Raw genomic sequence first — 24,066 nt, 5'->3', positions numbered from 1 at the left:
ATGACCAATTACTTGGTTGGAGCATCTTGTTGTCCTCATGACAGACCATAGCAGTGCATTTTCCATATGTCCTTAACTGGCTTACCTTCCTTAATAGCGGTGCCCACATAAGCCTGCAGATCAGACACATATGGAAGCAGTAGAGAAATAGAGTTCTGAGCTCTTACTACTTGCACCTGGGATTGAAGACTTTATCAAGAAGTTGTGTTGAGACTCTAGGCTGTCTGTGGGGCAGTTGAGGTGCTGAATTAAACCCCAAATTCATCTCAGGGGCCAAATGCGCGGTTAGAGACTGCTCCACTTTAGGGCAATCCAAAAACCCTCTGATCACAGCATCCTCCATGTCCAAAAATGCATTAAACACAGCAACAGGCCCTTGTGCAGAAAAGGGTTTATCCCACGTTTTCGTCACATCAAGGAGACCGGGATGGTTGTTTTAGAGGAGGATGATGACTGAGGAAAAAGGTTCCCGTCCAGCCTGTTGGCGGCCTGTATCAGGGAGTGTTTAGCTGCGTAACAGCAAACTATGAAAAATAGGTCACTGGCTGTAAACGGGTCCTTCAGAACAGCGGCTGAGCACTGGGGAGGAAGTCCTCGCCATTCTCATCGTCCTCTTTTGCGTCATTATTGTCTTCCTCAGAGGACTTATCCTGCTCGATATGATGAGGATTGAGCTGTGGGGTAAATTGTGGTGCCAATTCAGCAGTTTGAGCCTCGTCAATCTTCTTGCATCACCAAATCTAAAAGGAATGGGCCTGATCCAGGACAATCAGATGACTCCATCTTCAGCTGGAATGACTCGCATCGCTTCTGCAGGGTTTGCAAATCAAAGCGGTAGCAGTCCGACCACAAAACCGGGTCCTGTAGCACCACACATGCATGCTCCAGTCCGAGACATTTCCTCTATATATTGTTCCACACACATTCAGGTCAAGGCCGCACTTTGCAACGTGCTTTATGCTCAGTAGTATTCATGTCCTTCTAGTGCAAGTGTCCCTGTAGACAGCACAAACTCCTACATAGTGAGCAGCAAGCAGAAGCGGCCACACATCTAGCAGTCAGCGTGAGTCTGAGAGGAAATTTCTTTACTCTGCATGTTTCTCAAGCAAGCTGAAGCAGCCAAGGTACCTGTCCTGAAGTCACAAGATATATAATAAATGCTCCCGGCCAATTGTTTGCATGCCAAAGTGGCGAATAAGTTGAAGGACAAGCCAACTGGAATTCAGCCACAGAATACCACAATGCTCATGAAGTTGAGTGCAAACTCTTCTTCCTCAAGCAGTTAAATTGCAGTATTTTGGCCAATCCAAATGACAAATCCAAGTAGAGATTGTAGAGCGAGTCTTGAAGAGCCAAATTCTGAAGAGGAACTGAGCTGTTGCCTGAATTTATTTGGGAGGGCGGGGCTCCCGATGTCAGCAGCCAATTCCAGCTACCTGTAGGAGTGCTAACAAAGGCTTAAAGAGCAGTCGCGCGAGGGTACACCTTTCCCATAGAGTGGTCTGTGTCAAAACGCCTTGACTGAAAGAGAATGCTAGCAGATTCAAATCAGACCAAGCCAAAGAGGTACTCTATGCTACAGATGGTGACGCAATTGTGGCTGCTATTAAAACTTTGGAAGCTGGAATATATCAAAAGTTCGAGGCACATACATCCGAGTTCCGAAATGAAATATCAGCTTTGCGAGAGGAGATGCACAACTCACTGTTGACAGTGGCATCAAATATCAGAACACACGAAGAGAGACTAACCAGATTTGGAATGCCACTCCTGATGAAGCAATTTATGTCTTGTGGGAATTCCAGGGTCTGGAGAGCCCACAACATACAAAATTTGTTGCAGAGGCACTGCAGGAAATATTCGGCCTTTCTGACTCCCCACTGGGTGTGAAACCAGCAGAGGGACAACAACCATTGCCATTTGCCATGTGTTTTCACCGATTCAATGTTAAGGATGACATTCTGCGGAAAGCCAACCAGGCAAAACAGCTCAAATTCAAAGACAACAATGTGTATGTCTTCCCGGAGTTTCCTCATGAAATTGCAGGAAAATGGAAAATGTGAAATGAGTACTGAAGTCCCGATTTGACGTGAGGTATGGGTTGAGAGGTCAAACCGGCTTTCGGGTAACCCACATTTTGTTTTCTTATGAAAAGAGGACACAAGGTATGTGTGTTTTTTAGGTTAACTGCCAAGTTGTTAGTGCATGTTATATTATCTTATATATATATATATATATATATATGCCTGGGTGATGCAACTAAGATTAATTAGCTGGTGCCGGCTGGCTAGCTGTCAAATATATATAACTGATGGGTAATTTCCAGGCAGTGCTTCACTCTTACTAAATTCATCTGTTATTGTTATATTTTGTAGCTGGTTTGTAATTCTAATTATCACATTATTACTGTTGTGTGATCCAGAGAAGCAATGTTTTTCCCTATGTAATGTCATATTTTTGTTGTAATATGACTTATATGGTTGGCGGAGTCACGTTCAAGTCTCAACAAAGAATGACTAGCAAATACTATGTGGTGTTAACCCAGGGAAGCATACACTTCGTCAGGGGGAGTGTTAGCTTGGTTCATAGGTATAGAATGGGTGGGGGGGAAAGGGGGTGGTGGGGGATTTTGCGCTATAGTCTTAAAGTTGAGATAGTTTTACATTCTTCATGAAGTAAACTCAGGATTGCCATGTACACGTGGGTTTGTTAATATTGTTTTTTGTTTGTTTTTTCCTTCTTTGTTTATTAACTTTTTTCTCCTTTTACCCCCAAATCGATTGTCTCATTCATAAAAAATTTCATACTTTCCTTTTCTCCTAAAAGATGAGTTTTAGTAATACTGATGATAAGGCCAAGTCCTTGAGATATGTTAGCTGGAAATGCAAGGCCGTCAATAATGCTGTTAAACGAAACAGCTTTAAACCATTTTAGGACGTTAAAGGAACATTTTGTTTTTCTACAATAAACACGCCTTCATTTTACTGACATTCTAGATTAAAAAAAGGGACAGAGTAGGACAAGTTTTTCACTCACATATTCACTCTAAAGCTAGAGGCTGTGCAATTGTAGTGAATAAATACACCACCTTTGTGGTATCTGAAGTTATTGCTGATCATATAGGCAGATATATTATTAGAACAGGAACACTTTTCTCAACCCCTCTTATTCTTGCAAATGTGTATGCTTCTAACTATGATGATTCTAGTTTCATCTCCTCTTTTCTGGCTTGTATTCTCAATATTCATGCACAGCCACTTATTTTAGGGGGGGAATTTAACGGTGTTATGTCCCCCCAACTGGATAGATCCTCTAAAAAGCATTCTCAAATTGTCCATTTATGCAAAATATGGAATATGTGATGCATTTTGTCATTTGAAGCCTTCTGAAAGGAAATATTCCTTTTTCTCACGTCCACCATAGGTACTTTTGAATTGACTACTTTTCATAAATCAAAAATGTATTCTGTATTTACAGGATTGCTCCTACAAAAGCATTGTATCTTCTGATAATGCACCAGCTGTGCTGGAGCATCGTATTCCATGACAGCCTCAGAAACGGTATCAATGATGTCTTAATTTAAGTCTCTTATCTGACAAGATTTTAACAAATTTATCTCTTAGAATATATCATTATTCTTGGAAATGAATATGACATCGGGTATGGAACACTCTACCATTTGGGAAAGCCTGAAATGTTATCTGCATGGCTTAATCATTTCTTATTCTTCCCAAAACAATCAATAGAGAAAAGACACCTTAAATAATTGTCTAACTCTACAGCTATCTGCCCAGTAAACTTCAGACCCCTCTCCTAAACTTTCTGAAGAGAGTCAGTTCTTACAAATGGAGCACAATTTAATATCAACCAATGAGGCTGAAAAATTACTTCTGCATGCTCAACATAGGGTTTATGAGCAAAGTGATAAGACAGGTAAGTTACTTGCTCATCAGATTCGCAAAGCTGAGGCATCCCATCTGATACCCCATTTCAGACTTAAATCAGGACCCACTACTGTAAATTATAAAGATATAAATTCCCAATTCAAACAATTTTATGTTAAGGTGTACACCTCAGAATCCCCAACAAATATGTCTTTGATGAGCACTTTTCTGAATGATATTGAATTGACAATCATTAGCAAGATGTCATGTGACATATTTAGAGAAATATATTCAAACTGATGAAATTAATCAAGCCGTTAAGTCCATGAAATCTGGCAAGGCCCAGGGCCAGATGGATTTCCGGCTGAATTCCATAAGGTTTTTTCAAAATTACTATGCCCAATTTTGCTTTTGGTCTTCTCTAAAAGTATTCAAAAACATAATTTTCCTCCACGTCTCTATCAAGCTCCAAAAGACAAGAATCCATTAGATTGTGGATCATATCGTCCTATCTCCCTGTTGAATTTTGAATATAAAATCTTAGCCAAATGTTTATCCATCCATCTTAAAAACCTATATCATTTCACTTGATCAAACTGGTTTTATTCAGGACAGATATTCTTTCTCTAATATTAGGCATCTTTTTAATATCCTATATTCTACCCATTCACATGATCCAGAAGTGGTACTGTCACTTTACACTGAAAAAGCATTAGACCGCACTGAATGGGAATTTATGTCTTGGGGAAAGTTCGGATTCTGCCACACATTTATTTCATGGATCAAAACTCTTTATACAGTACCTAAAGCCTCAGTGTGGACGAATAATGTCGCATCAGATTATTTCACACTCCAGCATGGTACTAGACAGGGATAACCTCTTTCCCCTCTGCTATTTGCTATAGCTATTGAGCCCCTCAAAAAAAGTTTGTGGCATAATTTGTGCAGGTCTATATCAGAATGTTTCCCTATATGCAGATGACCTTCTTTTATTTTTATCCAAGCCTCTTGCTTCAATTACTCAGACCCTCTCTATTCTAGAATCTTTTAGTCTTTTCTCAGGATACAAAATAAAAGTGAAATGTTCCCGGTGAAATCCTCCTTTCAAATTTCATTTTCAACCTTTCAATTTAAGATTGTTAAGAAAGATTTCAAATATCTGGGGGTCCAGGTGACCCCTAAACATTCTGTCTTGCTTAAATCCAATGTCAGTTCTCTACACAACAACATAAAGCTTCTTGTTCTATCCTGGAAGTGTCTCCCTCTCTCTTTGATAGGAAGTGTGAATGTTACTGCAAAATAAACTTTCTTCACAAGTGCTTTTATCTGTTTCAGTGCCTCCCTATATTGATCCAAAAATCATTTTTAACTGCTTTACAAATGAATATTTTATCTTTCATATGGAACAGTAAGGCAAAACATATTAGACAAAGATACCTTATGAGACCAAAAGGCCTGGGTGGTCTGGCCTCACCTAATGTACAAACGTATTATTGGGCAGCAAATTTCAGAAATGTATTACATTGGGTGAAGCATGATTTGCAGCTGCAGTAACCCCTATGGGTGCTGATGGAAGCTGCTTCTTGTTCTCTGGCGACATTAACATAATTCTATGCACGTCAATTCCCCTCAAGCATAAATTTTTTTTTAAGGATCTGTTCTCAGTTTCGCTGTGCGATAGATCTTAAAGACCCTTGCCCTACAGTATCAATTTGTTGCAATATATAATTTCCACCCTCCCTGTTAGATGGGGCCATTAACACTTGGATGGCTCTTGGTCTAGTTACAGTTGGTCGGCCATACTGTATTTAGACAATAATTTTGATTCTTTTACTCAATTCCAGGAAAATTTCAACCTACCCAGCTCTCAATTATTTTGATACTTTAAGATCAAAAGCTTAATTTGCAAATATCTCTCTAATTTCCCCTCTCTTCCACAACAATATTCTTGAAGACATATTAAACCAACACAAATCAATGAAAGGGACCATTTCTATGATTTATAATATAATCAAAACAAAACAAGCCCCAACAAAAGGCTCTCTGAGAGGGTGAACTAAACATAAGGCAGGAGGAGAATGTTTGGGATTCGATAAAACTGAATATATACATCATCAATTAATTCTAGGCACACCCTCATTCAGTTTAAGGTTGTGCATAGGGCTCACTGGTCCAGAGCTCAACTTAACAAAACATTCCCTGACCTCGATCCAACCTGCCTTTTCAGTGGCTGCACCACTGAACTGGCCACACTGCAACACTCGTTTTGGTTCTGTCATAAACTGTCTCAATCCTGGGGAGTTTTTTAAGGTGTTTCTCAGACATTTTCTCTCTATAAATAGACCCTAACCCCTTAATGGAATTGTTCGGTATTCTTCCAGAAACCACTAAATTAAGCTTATGCTACAAGTGGAGAATGCAGGTCTAATTGCTCTGATATCGACACAGCTGTTCTCTCTTCTCTGTCGTCAGCAGACGGTTTCCCCCATCAGCCCGCCAACAGCTTGATGGACTCTGAGCAAATTACTCTTCATTTGAGCTTGTGGTTCCATTCAGGCAACACATTTTTTTTAAAGTAATCAAACAGAATAACAGGATGCACCACTGGATGGTTGCAAAACAACTGTGTCCCATGTAAGTGACTAAGATAAATCTAATTTTATTCTGAGTCTTAACCTCAGATGACACAGATCCCCCAAAGTCCATTCTCTGACCGTCTGATGCATTTTTGTACAAAAAATGGCAAGCAGCCCATCCCGTTATGGTTAATGTCTTTCCTTTCCTTTCTGTAGACATATTCATTCAAATGTCTGACAACACAAGACTGATTTGTGTTTTTTGAGTGCACAGATCGTGCAAAGAACCCTTTTCATTGGAGTGATGTTTGTCTGTTTCCTTGTCCTTTATGATGTCATACTATATAGGTCAACACCTAGGCTCCTTGTAACTCTCCACTTAGAAGATATTTAGATTCACAATGTACAAGACAGTAAAAGACCCCATGTTCACACTTAACCATGACTAGGTCAAAGACAAACATTCTAAACTTACATACATTAATAGACCTAGGAAATAGGAAAAAGTCATAACAGATGCATCAATGCCTAATGGGTTTTGAGTCAGGAAAGTTTTGAAAAGATTTCAAACACTTGCATGGTAAAGGTTTGATCATTACACACTAATGTCAATGCAGTGGGCTCTGATTGCTCAGAATAGGGCAGTAATCCTGTAATCCTGATGCAGTACAGCTAAAGGAATTGACTGCTACAAGCGTGCACACGCACATAGCCACATCTTACCTGCTGAAGGTATTTCTGGCTGCCGTACATGACATATTGTGGAGCAAGACTGTAGATCATGTAGCTGGTATGGAGGACGATCAGGAGGAGGATCATGCAGAGGAAGAGCAGGGCCTGCGGTCGGGTTCTCTGAGGTCTGATCTTATACAGCTGTCCAGAAAAAGTTAAAAAATCCTTATGTCAATAATTGAAGGAGCACTGTACAAAATCTGTACAAAAGTCTAATTGTCTTTGCTGTAGATTTGTATTTGTTTAAGTGTATTGTTCAAAACGTTTGTTTGGTGTGTGTATCCTGGATGTGCAAGATTCTCTTGTAAATAATGACATGCTTCCTCCTCCAAGCATAACCTTACCAAGGAGCTTATGTCTTCCCTCTCATGTGTGGAAGTGAATATTTGTAATTAAAAAGTATATAAGTATTAATTTGTTTCTACAAATAATCAATCGTTTGGGTTCAGAAGAAATGTATTTGTCGACAGTCTGGTCGATGAGTCGTGTGGATTATTTTGATGCACCCTAAATATGCATTTTGGAACGTAGTACATTCACTTGCATTGTGTAAAGGAGGAGTCCTGAAATTAAATCCTAAAAATCTTACATTCTGTTTTGATGAAGAAAGAAACTCCGATACATACTTCAGAAACATAATTTACTCAGGGTGAGTAAATTTTCAGAAAATAGTTTTGGGTGAACTATTCCTTTGTGTCCTGAACATAACGTCACAATGCAAACAATCTTAATGGTCCTGAATGTAGGCTTCAATGTCTTTAATGAAAATGTCTTTATTTGTATTTATTTGTTATTTGTATATATTTGTAGTGTACTGATTTGAGGTTATATGATATGACCAGGACACTTTCTTGATAGGTTTCATTAGAATCACCAGTGTAGATCTACTATCAATACCACTAAAATAAATTAAAAAGTGAAAAATACTTTCCACGGGAAACTTCAAAAAGTTGTTGCTACATGATGGCCACAACGCAAACCCCTTTAACTGTGGTGAAAGTGACTGCAACACATAGCCTCAAGAGGCCTATTGTTTTTATAAAATAAAGTCAACAGCAATTATATAAATGACTTAATGCTGAAATACCAATGTTAAATAAAAAATGACATTGAATTAAAATCTACAATCAGAATAAATTATATTTCTGCCAAGCAATAGCCTAATTGTAGTCTGTTTATTAAATTATCATATATTATAATCAAAATAAACAATTATTCCACCAAGTAATATACAGTACTTAATTAGCCTAGTCCGTTTATGGTTAGCATCTCTGTGAATTAAATGACCCATGCCAAACGGGACCCAGTAAAATGTTATAGTTTTGGACTTAACGCCCTAGCAAATCTCTAGCACATTATTATAGAATTGAATTAATGTGCAGTCACATACTGTATGTGTATACTGTATATTTATTTATTTATATTTTATTTCGAACAATAAGACATACTTATAACAATGGCAGTAAGAAGCATTTGATTTTTAACAACATGATCAGTCAAATGCTCGAAAAGGAATGGGAAGAAGTCAAACTTATTTAAACCCACCCCGATCTGTTATAGCAAAAGGAAAAACAAGAACGAAAAAACACTAAATAAAGAAAAGAAACAAAATAGAAAAAGAAAACACAGTGTATCTTAATTACACACCATATTACCTCAGGTAAATAATTAGAGTACTATCAACAATGATAATCCGAAAACCTGCACTGCCAATAAATACAACAATACATCTGTAAGTAATACCCGCAAATGATAATCAGAATATCTACAAGAAAAATAACAAGCCATATGAATACATGAGTACAACGATTTAAACCCCACACTCCTTGTACTGTGACAAGACCTTCTGTTTATAGAATTCTTTAAACTGGTGAATACATTGACAATGTTTAAATTCAAGCCCCAAGCTATTCCATAATTTAACCCCGCATACAGACACACTAAAACTACTCCTGGTGGTTTTGACCAAAGGTATAAAAACGTTGCAATAGCTCCTCAAACTGTACGACTGCTCACTCTGTGTGAATACGTTTTGTATATTAGCAGGTAATGAGTTATGAAATGCTTTAAATAAGAGTTGTACCGTGTTAAATTTGACAAGGTCCTGTATTTTGAATAACTTTGATTTGAGAAAAAGTGGATTTGTATGTTCGAGATATTCCGCCTTGTGTATGGTACGTATAGCCCTTTTTTGTAAGATAAGTAATGACTGTAAGGAGTTATTATAATTATTCCCCCATACTTCAACACATTAAGTTAAATACGGTAGAATCAGGGAACAATACAAGGGTACGGAGTGTATTGTAGTCAAGGAGATGTTTAGATTTATTTATTATTGCAAGACTTTTGGAGACTTTAGTTTTTATGTGTCTGATGTGAGTTTTCCAAGTTAGTTTATTATCTATTGTAACTCCTAAAAATTTTATTTCAGAAACATTTTCAATTTGTATCCCATCTATCTCAATCATCTTTTCGGTATTTTTTATATAATTGCCAAATAAGATGGCTTTAGTTTTGTTAAAGTTTAAAGATAATTAATTAATATCCATCCATTTTTTTATATACCTTAGTTCAGTATTTAAAACATTAATAACCTTATCCAAATTGTCATCACTGTAGAAAATGTTGATGTCATCAGCAAACAAAACACACTTAAAGGGTAACTAAACCCTAAACCAACTTTTTTTAGTTAATGATCTGTAAGCATGGGGCTTTATTAGTACTGGTCATTGATTCAAGTAATTTTTTTGACATTTGTGTATAAAGTGTTTTAATTCTACAATATATGGTGTAAAAACGCCTGAGTGCTGCCCTCTTCAGGTTTAACGGTGGCTACTGCAGTTGAATTTTCCTATTGGCTGTTGCGGTACTTCGTGACGTAAGCGGTGACAGCTGACGTAAGCAGGTTCCAGCTCACCACGCCAGATTCATGTACATGTCGTCTTGCGACCGTGTGAGGAATAATAATAACATAGAGTCTGACAGCAGCTGTCAATTAATCCGTCACTACGAGTCTCAGGTGCCCCCCCCCCCGTCCCCCTCGGTTCGTTCCCTCTATCCCCGCCGGGGTCTGCCCACTTTTCCAGTAATTTTGAAACACTGAATATATCATTGATGTACAAGCTGAATAATTTAGGACCCAATATTGACCCCTGGGGGACACCACACGAAATTACACTACAGTTGGATGAGAACTCGCCCATCTGCACATATTGCATTCTGTCACTTAAGTAGCTTTTTACCCAGTTTCCAGCCACTCCTCGTATCCCATACCATAGTATATCACCTACTTTTTAAAGCTAATAATTTTCATTTAATAATTGGGATAAAACGGCAGGTGGATATAAAGTCTTTAAAGTAGTTCTACCAAACAATCTCTCATCGTTTACTTATCCTCATGCCATCCAAGATGTGTATGACTTTCTTTTTTCTGCTGAACACAAACAAAGATTTTTTTGAAGAATATTTCAGCTCTGTAGGTCCTTACAATGCAAGTGAATGGGTACCAAAAATGTTAAACTCGAAAAGCACACAAAGGCTCCATAACATAAATCTCCAGAGAAGACTTCAGTGGTTAAATCTGTCTTCAGAAGCAATTTCATAGGTGTGGCTGAGAAACAGATTAATTCTGATGTCCTTTTTACTATAAATCTCCACTTTCACATTCTTCTTATTATGTTTTTGGCGATTCGTGTTCTTTGTGCATATCGCCACCCACTGGACAGTGAGGAGATATTTTATTTTATAGTATATAAAGGACTTAAATATTGATATGTTCCTCACCCCCACCTATCATATAACATGGATTTAACCACTAGAGGCCTATGGATTACTTTTATGCTGCCTTTATGTGCTTTTTGGAGCTTCAGAATTTTGGTACCCATTCACTTGCATTGAAAAAAGAAAGAAAAATTCTTCTTAAAAATCTTTGTTCGTGTTCAGCAGAAGGAAGAAGGTCATACACATCTGTAATGGCATGAGGGTGAGTAAACGATGCGAGAATATACGTTTTTGGGTAAACTATCCCTTTAAGAAAGAGCTTGCTGTGTCTTACCCGTATCCAGAAGAACCAGATACCCATGTTTCGGATCCCGGCCATGGAGGTGAAGAAAAAGTACATAGTGATGATGGTGATCAGAACATAGTCCAGAGGGAAAACCTGAGGAGAAAGAGAAACAAATAATCAACCAGTTCTGTCCTCTAATTTTTTCAATCTGTGCAAGGATACACACACACACACACCACACACACACACACACACACACACACACACACACACACACACACACACACACACACACACACACACACACACACACACACACACACACACACACAAACACAAACAAATACAAACACAAGGCCATTCACAAGGGCTTAAAACCAGTGGAAATCCATGTAGCTGCTTCCACAGACACATTTGTCTGGCCTTTTTGTCAACTAAAAGAATTACCAACTATCACAAAGCCTGACAATAAATATTGCTGTGCCCATGCTCCCTTTTCCTTGAGTAACTTAATCGTTTTAATAGTAAATGATGCATGTTGTACAAACCGCACAATGCTAGAGGAACCAAGGACATATATATACACTCACACACTCTCAGTGGTGGCTCCTGCACTAGAAATGTATTGTTAACACAATTTTGTTACAGTTTTTTCAACAATCCTGGCTATTTTCATTTCATTGTCTTCTCAAAAGAGCCAAAGGAAATACACGGTGGAACTGTTTGACAGTCAAGCTAAAAATGGTCCTCTGTGATTTTGGCTCGACTTCAGCTTGTAGAAATGGCAATGACTCTTCTGCTGGCAGCTTGTCCTCAATAACACCGCTGGAGCTGAAATGCTTTTTTTGAAATGAGCCAAATACACACTGGCCTTAAAGGATGCCCCATATTGCAGATGGAATATGGTTCACCATCACATGATGAAACACAAATTAGAAAAATATTTTCGGAAGCAGGATATGCAATAATTTACCGGGCTGTCCACAAGAGCCTCTGTTTCTTATTCCTTTGCAAATTAATTTTATTATTTCCCTTTTCATGCACCATAATTGCTGAAATTAATGGCCTGGATTCCTGAACAATTAAGTTTCATCAAGCCAATTCAAGTAGTGAGCGAAACGAATGATCATATTTTATACTTCCAAAAGTCAAAATGATGAATAACATTCTTATTTCTGATGCATAAACTTCAAGGGTTTCATTTTAAGTTCTCAGAATTTTGAACATTGCATATCTTTGTTAAACAATGTTTTATGGTTTCTGCTTTGTGCAACAAACTAGCCACATAAACACAAACTTTCCAAGAACCTGAGACCAAAACGTTGCATGTCACTTTGGATAAAAGTGTCTGTCGAACGCATATACATCCATTTACACCAATCAGCCAAAACATTAAAACCACCTGCCTAATATTGTGTAGATCCCCCTTGTGCCACCAAAACAGCGCTTTTACAGAGATACTTTTTTTTTTTTTACCAATATTGTACAGAGTGGTTATCTGAGTTAGCATAGACTTTGTCAGTTCGAACCAGCTTGGCCATTCTCTGTTGACGTCTCTCATCAACAAGACATTTCCATCCTCAAAACTGCCACTCAATGGATGTGTTTTGTTTTTGGCACCAATCGGAGTAAATTCTAGAGACTAATGTGCATGAAAATCCCAGGAGACCAGCAGTTAAAGAAATACTCAAACAATACTCAAACCAGCACATCTGGCACCAACAATCACAATCACCTATAATATTAGGCAGGTGGTTTTAATGTTGTGGCTAATAGGTGTATACAGTATATGTGCGTGTTGGGCACACTTTTATTCAGTGTAAATGGTACTAAAACCATTTTTTAAAGGTAAAACCACTTTCCCTATTTGGTACTTTCTCCTGCTGAGTCACTGCATTGCTACAGTTGTAAAGAACTACCACAGTAATCAATGTTGATGACACAAACGTAGAGCAATTCAAAGAAAAAAGAAACAATGTGAAAAGAGACCTGCACAGGCAGGAGGGCAAGGAATTGAATTCAGGTCAGACCAAGCAATCAAAGAAAGTGTGAGGCCTTTGTGTCACTAATAGAGCAAGAGATAGCATTACTCACAGGTTGTAGGGCCAGCAGTAGCTCATTAAGAGGGTTGGTTAAGTTGGTCCCAAAGATGATAAATCCGGTGCTGATACCAGCTGAATGTAAAGCCTTATCCAGACTGCAACAAGACAAACACATTTAACTTCATCAACCCATATGAGAATGAATTTGGAACATCAATAACTATAGCCCTCAATGGTCTGCTATAAAATGAAGAGCAGTGATTGTAAATTATAAAGTGTGAGTGCATTTAAAACTGTAAAGGTGTTTGATGATTGTGTGGACTGTTCAATAACAACAGGCTACCATGTTTACTCCAGCACTGTCTGAACGTTCTTTTTTGACGTGACCTTCAATTGTATTGTGCTCAGCCTGTGCTTTTTATTGGGGTGAGTCACTTGTTTATAACTTCATGTGAACGTGTGTATGTGTGTGTGTGTGTGGGGGGGGGTGGTTGTAGGAAAGGCATTATGGATAGAGTGCATTCCTCTTTGCTGTAGAGTCCACTGTCAGAGTGTCATGTGGCATTTCAGGCAGGTTGATGGAACTTACTTGGAAATAAACAAGGCCACAATGAACAAAAGGGCCACCAGGATGAAGAAGACCCCGATCAGTATCTGAAAGGCCATAAAAAGATCTAAGGTTATATATGAATTGAGGAAACCATTTTGAAACTGTAGTAAAGTAAAGTGAAACTATCCTTTTAAAAAAAGTAGAGCGCAAAACAACATTAAAGCTCTTAAAGGGGGTGTGGTAGGGTGGAGGGCGGGGCCAGGTCATGATTCCGCACACCCGGCCACTAATTAGGCTGATTAAGCCCGAGAGGTATAAAGGTGAACGGAGATGGCGGTGCGACAGAGAGAGAGTTATGGGCAGCTGCCCGACACCTGTGTGTGTGTGTGTGTGTGCTTGTTGGTTCAGTTCTTGATTAAAATATTACTTATATTGTCAAACCGGTTCTCGCCTCCTCCTTTCCATTGAACGGTGTTACACAGGGAAATTTTGTTTTAATCATATACAGAACACATATTACTAAATCATTTTTTTAGTCAGGGCAGCACAAGTTTATTAATAATAATAATAATAATAATAATAAAGTATTTTGTATATATACAGTATATATAGACAGTTGCAATTAAAATGAGGAAACCCTCCTGACCAGCAAGACCATCTGGTCATGTGAATTATTTAAGTTATGTTTTTAATAAATGCCATTATAGATTGAGTGCCATTAAGTGCCATTATAGATTGAGGGCCTAATTGTGTTTTAAATTATTATTAAATAATAATAATTATTATTATTATTAATAATACATATATTATAATGAATATAATTATGATGACATTTTTTTACATAATTACAAGTTACATATAACAAAACAAATCAAGATTTAACCAACACAAAAAAAAATTGAGGAATGAATCAGTGAGTTGCTTCTTTTAAACAGGTTAAAACTGAGTGAAATTAACTGTCTGAGAACAAACCGATTCACTAAAGTGAATTTGACTACCATACACTACTTCAGATAGACATTCTAGGAGAGATTTTTTTCTATTATTTGATTTTTTCTGTATTTGATTATGGCTTGGTGGTCAGTAATATGATTGATTGTGCAAAACAGTATAACATAAAACAGCAATGTAGTGCTTTGTCATGCTACTTAACTTGTTGCAAAAAGTAGTAGAAATGCTACACTAAATTGAAAAAAGCTGAACTACATGTACGGTCACATTTTCCCCCAAAAGTGATTGATTGATTGATTGATTGATTGATTGACTGACTGACTGACTGACTGACTGACTGACTGACTGACTGACTGACAGGCAGGCAGGCAGGCAGGCAGGCAGGCAGGCAGGCAGGCAGGCAGGCATGCATGCATGTATGTATGCATGCATATATATATATATACACAACACACAGCACCAAAAGTCTTTTCAGAGGACTCAAATGTTCCCTATTGGTCAATCATGGCTAACGCAGAGGTTGTGTCGTATTTGCACATGATCACATCGTGTGGCCCACCTCAGCCTGACACAGAGTGATATGAATGAACCGGTCATGAGCTCTATATATATATAAGTAATGGATTGAACCACAAAGCAAAGAGTAAATGAACAAAGAGACAGAAACAAATACACTCACATCCACAAAGCAAAACAAAAGCAATATGCCAGACTGAACGGCTGCCTTTGACTGGCCTCCTGGAGCTAACGTCTGCTCAACTTGACTTGAGGGAGTAAACAAAACCCTGACGTGTGCAGAAATCACTCCAGATTTTCACAAAAACAAAGGAAGAGAGGTGGCAAAAAAAAACAAAAAACAATCAGAACAAGAGTGGAAGAAACTGTGTGGAGAGATACGTAAACAGAAGAGGGACCAACGACACAGAGAAACAAATCAAAACGAAATTGTCCACCATATTATCATATTTGTTTTTGTTCTTTTCTTATGCAAGTCTATGGTAGTCTTGTGTATTCATACAGAAATGATCCAAAAATATGGCAAAATGTTATGGCTAGCACAATTTTAATAGTGACACAAGGCACCCAGAGAGGAAACTTTTTCCCGTTTCTACATTTTAAATAAATCATAGAGGAATGTTCTAAGTTTAATACAAGTTAAGCTAAATACATATAATAATAACAATAATAATAATCTCTACCTGTCCCTCAAAATACATATTTAATAAGTTATATTAAAAATTTAAACTCTCTCATCCCAGATGTGTATTACTTTATTTCTTCTGCAGAACACAAATTATGATTTTTTTTTATGATTCAGATCTGTTGGCCCATACAGTTCAAGTGAATGGGTGACAACATTTTGATATTCCAAAAAGCACATAAAGGCATCATAAAAGTATTCCATATGACTCCAGTGTTTCAATCCATATCTTCAAAAGTGATATGATAGGTGAGGTTGAGAAACAGATTAATATTTAAGTCCTTTTTTTGCTAGAAATTCTTCTCACTGCCCAGTGGGGGGCAATATGCACAAAGAATGTGAATCATCAAAAACACAAGATGAAGAATGTAACAGTGATATGTTCTCACCCACACCTATCATATTGCTTCTGAAGACATTTATTTAACCAATCGAGTCTTATCGATTACTTTTATGCTTACTTTGCTGTTTATGCTGTTTTTTGGAACTTCAAAATTTTGGCACACATTTGCTTGCATTGTATGGGCCAAAAGAGCTGAAATATTCTTCTAATATCTTAATTTGAGTTCAGCTGATGAAAGAAAGTCATACACATCTGGGATGACATAAGGGTGTGAACATGATGAGATAATTTCCATTTTTGGGTGACCTATTCCTTTAAGGTACTTACAATGGCAGTGAATGGGGCCAGTCAATAAACGTTAAAGTAAAACAAATGTTTTTAAAAGTATAGCTAGAAGATTACGTGTTAACATGATTTTAGTGTGAAAATCTAAATAGCTTACTTACCTTATCTATGTAAAGTTATTTGCAATATTACAACCTTTTTGCCATGCCAATGAAACACTGAAAATAGCTTCACACAGATAAGTTTAGTGATGTTTAGTCAGATTTCGGCACAACAACAAAAATCTCCAAGTTACATTTACATTACATTTATGCATTTGGCAGACGCTTTTATCCAAAGCCACTTACAGAGCCCTTATTACAGGGACAATCCCCCCGGAGCAACCTGGAGTTAAGTGCCTTGCTCAAGGACACAATGGTGGTGGCTGTGGGTCTTGAACCAGCATCCTTCAGATTACCAGATTACCAGTTATGGTGCTTAGACCACTACACCACCACCACTTATTCCTATAGGATGTTCGGTAAAGCTTTTTTGAGCTAGCAACAGTAACAAAGGGGGGGTGCAGCTTAGCTATGGGTCAATTAACTCTACTAAGGGCTGCTTCATCATTTATCATTCATCATTTTCATTTTATAATTAGGCTGGCAACCACCTGCCGCTTTAGTCAAACCCGAGCCTGCTGAATCTTCATGTGTTAACATTCTGATCCCACTACATCTTGTATGGAACTGTGCTCTCACTGCCTACTCATTCAGGCCCCACCATACGCCTAATGTTATGTGCAAACGACCACTGTGCCCACTATATGTAACGTTTGTAATACAGATCCAATAAACTCATCGCAAAGGGAGGAAACACGTGCAATTTGAGTGATATGTGCTAAGGTTAATCCGCTCAGAGCTCATTAAAATACCTAAGCACATCCAATACGCCACTTCAAATTTTCCAAACCAATTTCCACAGCAGATGAAATGGTAAACACAATAATTAAAATCAATCAATCTTAATCAATCTGAAACAGAATTTAGGTCAATTAACCTGCTCTCTTAAGGGAATCAATCACATCTGGCAGTTCCACATTAGAGGGAAATAGAAATGTGTGAGCATACATATATGTGTGTGTGTGTGTGTGTGTGTGTGTGTGTGTGTGTGTGTGTGTGTGTGTGTGTGTGTGTGTGTGTGTGTGTGTGTGTGATCTATTAGTCTGTGCTGACAGTTGAATCTATCTAAACTCATCAGCAGGGTCTCCTCACACATCTCAGATCGCCCATGACCACCCATGCACCAGTTAACAACCCACCCGTTGGGACTCACTTTCTCAGGCAAACTGTGGCCATGTGACTCCATTACGTGGTGGTGTTGGCTCTCACAGGAGGGTGTACTTCGTCAAGATCATGGAAACGTGTTGAATTTCAATACACATGTTGTGTTAGTGACAACAAAGTACATGTGAGACTTCACAACAGGAAGTGCGAATCGCACCTGAAAATGGCACATTAGAGTATATGGAGAGGAGAAGCTGATCCTCAAACAAATATCCAAGATCTAGTCCCTATTCCAAAAGCTGCCTCACTGTTTACTGTCTACACAGGCTGCTGCCTTCTATGGTAGCATAATAACTCAAATGGAACCTCATAAACTATGTTTACATACAAACTGCAAATGTAATTTATGTGGAAAAACCATAATATAAAGCCGAGTTTCCATCCCATGTGTTCAAAAGACCAAAATCAGCACGTACAAAGAAATTATAGCCAGTACAGCCCTGTTCGGACGGCAATTGTTTCTCATGGTGGCATCTGTAAAACTACATTTCCATGGCTCCTCTGTGATAAAACTCATACATTCGGATCACAATTAAATCACGGGGGATGAGCGAGAATCACATGATTGCAGTTGGGCTTGTTATGTGGAAAATTAATCAATCCACAAACGGTGTCCTCTATATTTACATTTAAATATATTTGGAGTTACACTAAAGTGAAAATATTAAAGCATGAGGGAACCGTGCTGCAAAGCGCTGCGGACATTTACAGTGTACATTTTAACATACAGAGCAAGCCAAAACTCTTGAGAAGAGCAATTAAACAAATAAAGAAACTGAAGGGACAAGACTTTTTTATCAACGCAGCCAAATAAATCAACAGAATATACTTTTGCGTTCAGCAGAAGAAAGAAAGTCTGATGGATATAGATAAGGAAATCATGAGAGTGAATGAACAATGACAGAATTTTCATTTTTGGGGGAATTATTTGCTTAAAACCTTTGAAACAGCATTCACGTCCAAAGCGTGCCTTTTATGCCATAAAACGCTGCCTATATTTTGGCTAATGGCTCAAAAAATTACAACGCTTCACCTTTGCACTAAAAATCAAAGACATTCTAACAAGTCACCCGCGCAGATATTAATACTTTATTGCAAGAGGCTGGACTCAAATGCTAAGCTAAAATAAGCGTGGTGCTCACAAAATGATCATGACAGTGTAAACGATGTGCAGTGACTGACGGAGAGAGAGAGAGAGAGAGAGAGAGAGAGCAGAGAGAGAGAGAGAGAGAGAGAGAGCGAGAGAGAGAGAGAGAGAGACAGAGAGAGAGAAGCAACTGGCAGACAGATTTCTCTCAGTATGTTTTTCACCCGCAGCTCTAGAGAGAAAATTAGTAAATCTCAAGCCTAGTTTAGGTATAAATAGAGTCTGGAGTCTATCATTAGAGTGCCATGCTCATGTCTGGCCCACTAAAGATGGAAACGAAGAACCCCTCCAGTGCAGAGCACGCTGGGAGGAGAGACGATGCAAAGAATCCGAGGAACAGCAAATGAGAGTTTTGATGAAAGACCAAACTTGCAGAGAATAACAGAGATGCTTGTGATTATTAGAGATATTCTGTGTATAATTAAATGTACAGAGGGTTCAAAAGTCTGAGACCACTAGAGAAAATGTTTCCAAACTTTGTATTACAAACTTTTCATTTCAAGTGACTATCAACAACATAACAATTTGAGTGCAAAGCTGAACTGAACAATTTCAGAATTTCTTGGTATTTCCCTATTTTGTAATGACAACATGCACTCAAGCTGGCATCAATTCCACATGTTTGTGCAAAAACTGATGATCCATGTTTTCCCAGCATGATTTGAGTGCTTCAGAAAGAATCTGAATAATGACAACAAATAGTGCGGAATCTGCATTTAACTTTTTAAATTTTCCAAAAGGGGGGGGGCTTTGGACCCCATTGTTTAATTCTTAACATTCCAGAGTCTTAAATAAATACTGTAAATTGCATGCACTATCCATAGTTTTTAGATAAAAGTGTCTGCCCAGTTATAAATGTTACAGATTGAACCTACAAGACTTCATTTGATTAGATGGACAAAATTAAGCATTATGAAATTATGCATCTAGGAAACCGGTTGTTCAGTTTGGTGCATTTGTGCCAAGGTATATAATTGAAAGGTTTTCTTGATTGTCAATGGAAACCTTCAAATTAAGTCATAACGTAAGCAAAAGTGTTACATCAAATTCAACATGAAATTTAATGTAATTCACACCTCCCCTTTAATAGACCTTAAGACCGCACAATGACAGTACTGGGAGAATTAATTAGGGAACAGATGACAGCTGACGTAGAAAAAGAATCTAAAAAAAATTGAATATGGATGATTAAGGGTTATATTTGAACTTATGATTCTATAAACCTTATCCATGTAAATTACAGCTTTGCATGACTGTAAAAGTTTTATACAATGGATAATACTTAATCTTAAAGACAACATGAAACAGCATCCACAACCCATTTTACTTTAGTAATGTGACATTTTCGAATTAATAATAATAATTAACAAATGTAGGGCAGGAATTTAATTTATCCATCAGGAATTGATTGATTGCTAACAACTGCATTCCAACAAACAGCGAGAAACCTTTTTACTGAACACTGCTTTTGTCACATCTTTTTTTTCATTTCCATCAAATTAACATCTTATGGAGTTTTTCTTTCTTTGCCACAGTCGCCTTTGGCTTTCTCACTGGGGGCCTAAAGACTACTCATTTTAAGGCATGACTTTAATTTACATTTTACAATGAAACTGCTAAATGGAGACTTTAAGACATTACAGACAATGCAACATGCTTTTCTATAAAGCTGCTTTGAAACTATGTGTATTGTGAAAAGCACTTTACAAATAAATATGACTTAACTTGACTCGAACACTGGGTGTTCTATACCAGAATGAAGCAAGATCTGAATGCATGTTTGCGGTCTATTGTGGAGGACTATTGCTCTCCTGAAACACCAGCTGCATTAAGCAGCTGGGGTGGTGGTGGCGTAGTGGGCTAAAGCACATAACTGTTAATCAGAAGGTTGCTGATTCGATCCCCACATCCACCACCATTGAGTCCTTGAGCAAGACACTTAATCCAGGTTGCTCCGGGGGGATTGTCCCTGTAATAAGTGCACTATAAGTCGCTTTGGATAAAAGCGTCTGCCAAATGCATAAATGTAAATATAAGCAGCAGTAGCCTAAAACAATGCCTAAGGAGCTATTTGTCTATTGGATAATATTAAACAGAAGCCCATGTGGCCTAGGTGACAGCTGGGTCAGAGTGTGGGAGGATAAAAATTTATGATTTGAAGACCCTCTTTCTTTACATTGGGATTGGTGCTACAGACAGCACAGGACAGTTTAACAGATGTTCCCACATTTTACTCCTATCATACTTTATTCTTTATAATAGACCGAATAGCAATTGTTGATGCATATCCAAAGGTGTGTTCATGTATACAATTGTGTGACATCATAAAGCTTATTTCATTAAGTAGAATTTTTGGTTTGGGGAGGACGTTTTAAGTAAAAATGTACAGTATGTTTTCATAGTACACTGAACTAAAACAATAAATAGATTTATAATTTATAAAAATATTGGAAAATTAGATTTTTCATTAAATGATCAAACTCTCAGAATGACTTTATGAAGATATTCTAAAGGACCCACTTTGTGGATAGTTCAACAGAGATGTGAAAACTTCAGAGGGGATGAAGAGAGAACTAATAAAGTGATTAAGAGCTGAAAATCGAACCTTCACTGGGCGCAGGGCAATGCCCACTTTATTACAGCAGTTCCTCTCTGCAATCTCCAGGTGATGCCCTCTGCGATGGAGCATTTGAAGTTTGGCTTCAAGATCCTGGAGGTTTCTCCGGTCTCTAATAGAGAGAGGACGTCCATCTGCACACTGCAGAGAGACAGAAAGAAAACCTGAGACTATTCTCTTTTCACAGTCTGTTTTTGAAATGGTATTCCCTTCTTTCTGAAAATAACATTTTTCAAAGCCAGTGGTTCTCAAACGGTGGTATGCAAACTAAGTGTCCCCACTACCCATGTTACAACAGAACTTTGGAAATGTACAATACAAAACATTACAAATAATATGTTTTATTTTAATTGTTTTATCTTCCTTGTTTTATTTGTATTTCCTTTTCAATTTACAATAAAAAAAGATCCATTTACACTTTTAATATTGCTTTGTGCATTCATTCAGCATTGGGAATGCATTAGGTGTATGTTGCTCACAGTCCGTATGCTTGTGCTCACATTGATGCCAATTTGCTTTGTGTCAAGTTTTTTTTATTTTGTTACATTTTTTTGTCATCTCTTGTGCTGAACTTGCATGACTTTTTCCTTCCATGGAGTACACAAGGAGATCTTAGGTAGAATTTTTGCCTCAGTCAACATTCACTATGCAACAAACAATATGCAATGAAACTGAAAGGTGACTGAGGCCGTCAGCCCCTTACATTCTGCCTAACATCTCCTTTTGTGTTCCATAAAAAGCCATTAAAATAAAGAGCAACATACGGGCAATACAATGATGTCAGCATTTTTGTTGTTGGGTGAAGAATCTCTTTATATTATATATATATATATATATATATATATATATATATATATATATATATATATATATATATATATATATATATATATATAGTACTATGCAAAATTGTTAGGCACTGTGAAAAATGTTGCATAGTGAGGATGTCTTCAAAATAATGACAAATAGTTTTCAATATTCAGTCTGACCACCTTTGCCTTTACAAAAGCACCAATTCTTCTAGGTACACCTGGACACAGTTTTCCTTGGTTGTTGGCAGATAGGATGTTCCAAGCTTCTTGGAGAATTCACCACAGTTCTTCTGTCTATTTAGGCTGTCTCAATTGCTTCTGTCTCTTTATGTAATCTCAGACTGACTCAATGTTTTGTGGGGGCCATGACATCTGTTGCAGGGCTCCCTGTTTTTCTATTCTAATCTTTTCTATTTGCAAAAGTAATGTTTGGGAGTCTAACATTTATATTTCCTATTGACACAATAAAGCTGAAGATATAAATAACCATCTTAAGACTAATGCTTTTGTGAAACATCTTATGTGTTAAGACTTTGCACAGTCCTGTGTGTGTGTGTGTGTGTTTGTATATATATATATTAGTAAACATAGAGATTGTGTGAAATTTAGAGAAGAACAAGAAGGTTCAGACTTGATCAAAGGTGGTACTTTAAGTTTGAGAACCACAGCTCAAAGCTAATGGCCAGCAACAGATAGCAGCTCATCCTCAATAAAGCGAGCAGGGCACAGCTGATCTTAATTAATTTCACACACACACATATACACACAAACCTGGGCTTTGAGCTTGTCTATCTGGTGCTCCACCTCTTCTGTGTCCTCTGAGTTCTCCAGGCGCTCATACAGGATGCTGTGCGTGCCTTTTATCAGGTTCAGTGGCAGGACGGACATCCCGTACGCCTGTAGGAGAGCGAGAGAGCGTTAAACGCCAATTATACATCATTCACAGTCATCAGGTAGAGTGCCACCACAATTCCATCAAGAGTGCCTGCCGATCGGCCCTGAGTACCCTTCGGTGCATGTGTAATAATATGTCAGGCAGGGGAGCTAAATCCATACATTATGGCAATTGACAAAAGGGAGTGGGTGTCATTCAGACACTGCTGAATCCATGTGTGTGTGTGTGTGTGTTTTTTTTTTTTTTTTAGCAAGGAGAGTGAAGGGGAGTAGACGAAAGAGAGAAAAGAGTATAAGTGTGTTTGCATGCAGCAACCATTTTGAGAAGAAGATGTGTGCTTTGATTTGTTGCAGCTCACAGCATAACAGTGCCCCCATGTGACGACAAACGACTGGAACACATTATCAAACCAGTGTTTCCTACAGAGTTTGTGGTTTTGCAGCCCCATACACTCTGATATATATATACATACATAAATACACGTATATTAAGCTTTTGTGAACCTCAAAGAGATAGTTCACACAAAAAAAATTAATTCTGTCATTTACTCATGTGCTCCAAATCCGTACAACATTTGTATTAACCATTCCCTTTCATTTATTTAAAGAAAAATATCAGAGCACATGTAGGGAACTTTTATAAAAAACAGTTTGGTGGCTTTCGGATTGGGAGCACCACAAGCTCAAAAAAAAGAAAATAT

General features: G+C 37.8%; 1 protein-coding gene across 1 annotated transcript in view; it reads right to left on the bottom strand.

The window, feature by feature from the left end:
* Positions 1–24,066, bottom strand: part of lmbrd1 (LMBR1 domain containing 1) — a 129,949-nt gene that overhangs the window by 43,128 nt on the left and 62,755 nt on the right. Inside the window, exons 8-13 of the mRNA XM_052090213.1 lie at positions 23,243–23,368; positions 21,648–21,800; positions 13,830–13,894; positions 13,293–13,395; positions 11,247–11,351; positions 7,184–7,333 (exon numbers count right to left, since the gene is read on the bottom strand). Coding sequence (XP_051946173.1) covers positions 7,184–7,333; positions 11,247–11,351; positions 13,293–13,395; positions 13,830–13,894; positions 21,648–21,800; positions 23,243–23,368 — 702 coding nt within the window. The remainder of the gene's footprint in view (positions 1–7,183; positions 7,334–11,246; positions 11,352–13,292; positions 13,396–13,829; positions 13,895–21,647; positions 21,801–23,242; positions 23,369–24,066) is intronic.

This window comes from Xyrauchen texanus, chromosome 24 (genome assembly GCF_025860055.1).
Source record: "Xyrauchen texanus isolate HMW12.3.18 chromosome 24, RBS_HiC_50CHRs, whole genome shotgun sequence".
Taxonomy (NCBI): domain Eukaryota; kingdom Metazoa; phylum Chordata; class Actinopteri; order Cypriniformes; family Catostomidae; genus Xyrauchen; species Xyrauchen texanus.
Note: the sequence above shows the minus strand (reverse complement) of the source record. Positions and strands in the feature narration are given on the sequence as shown.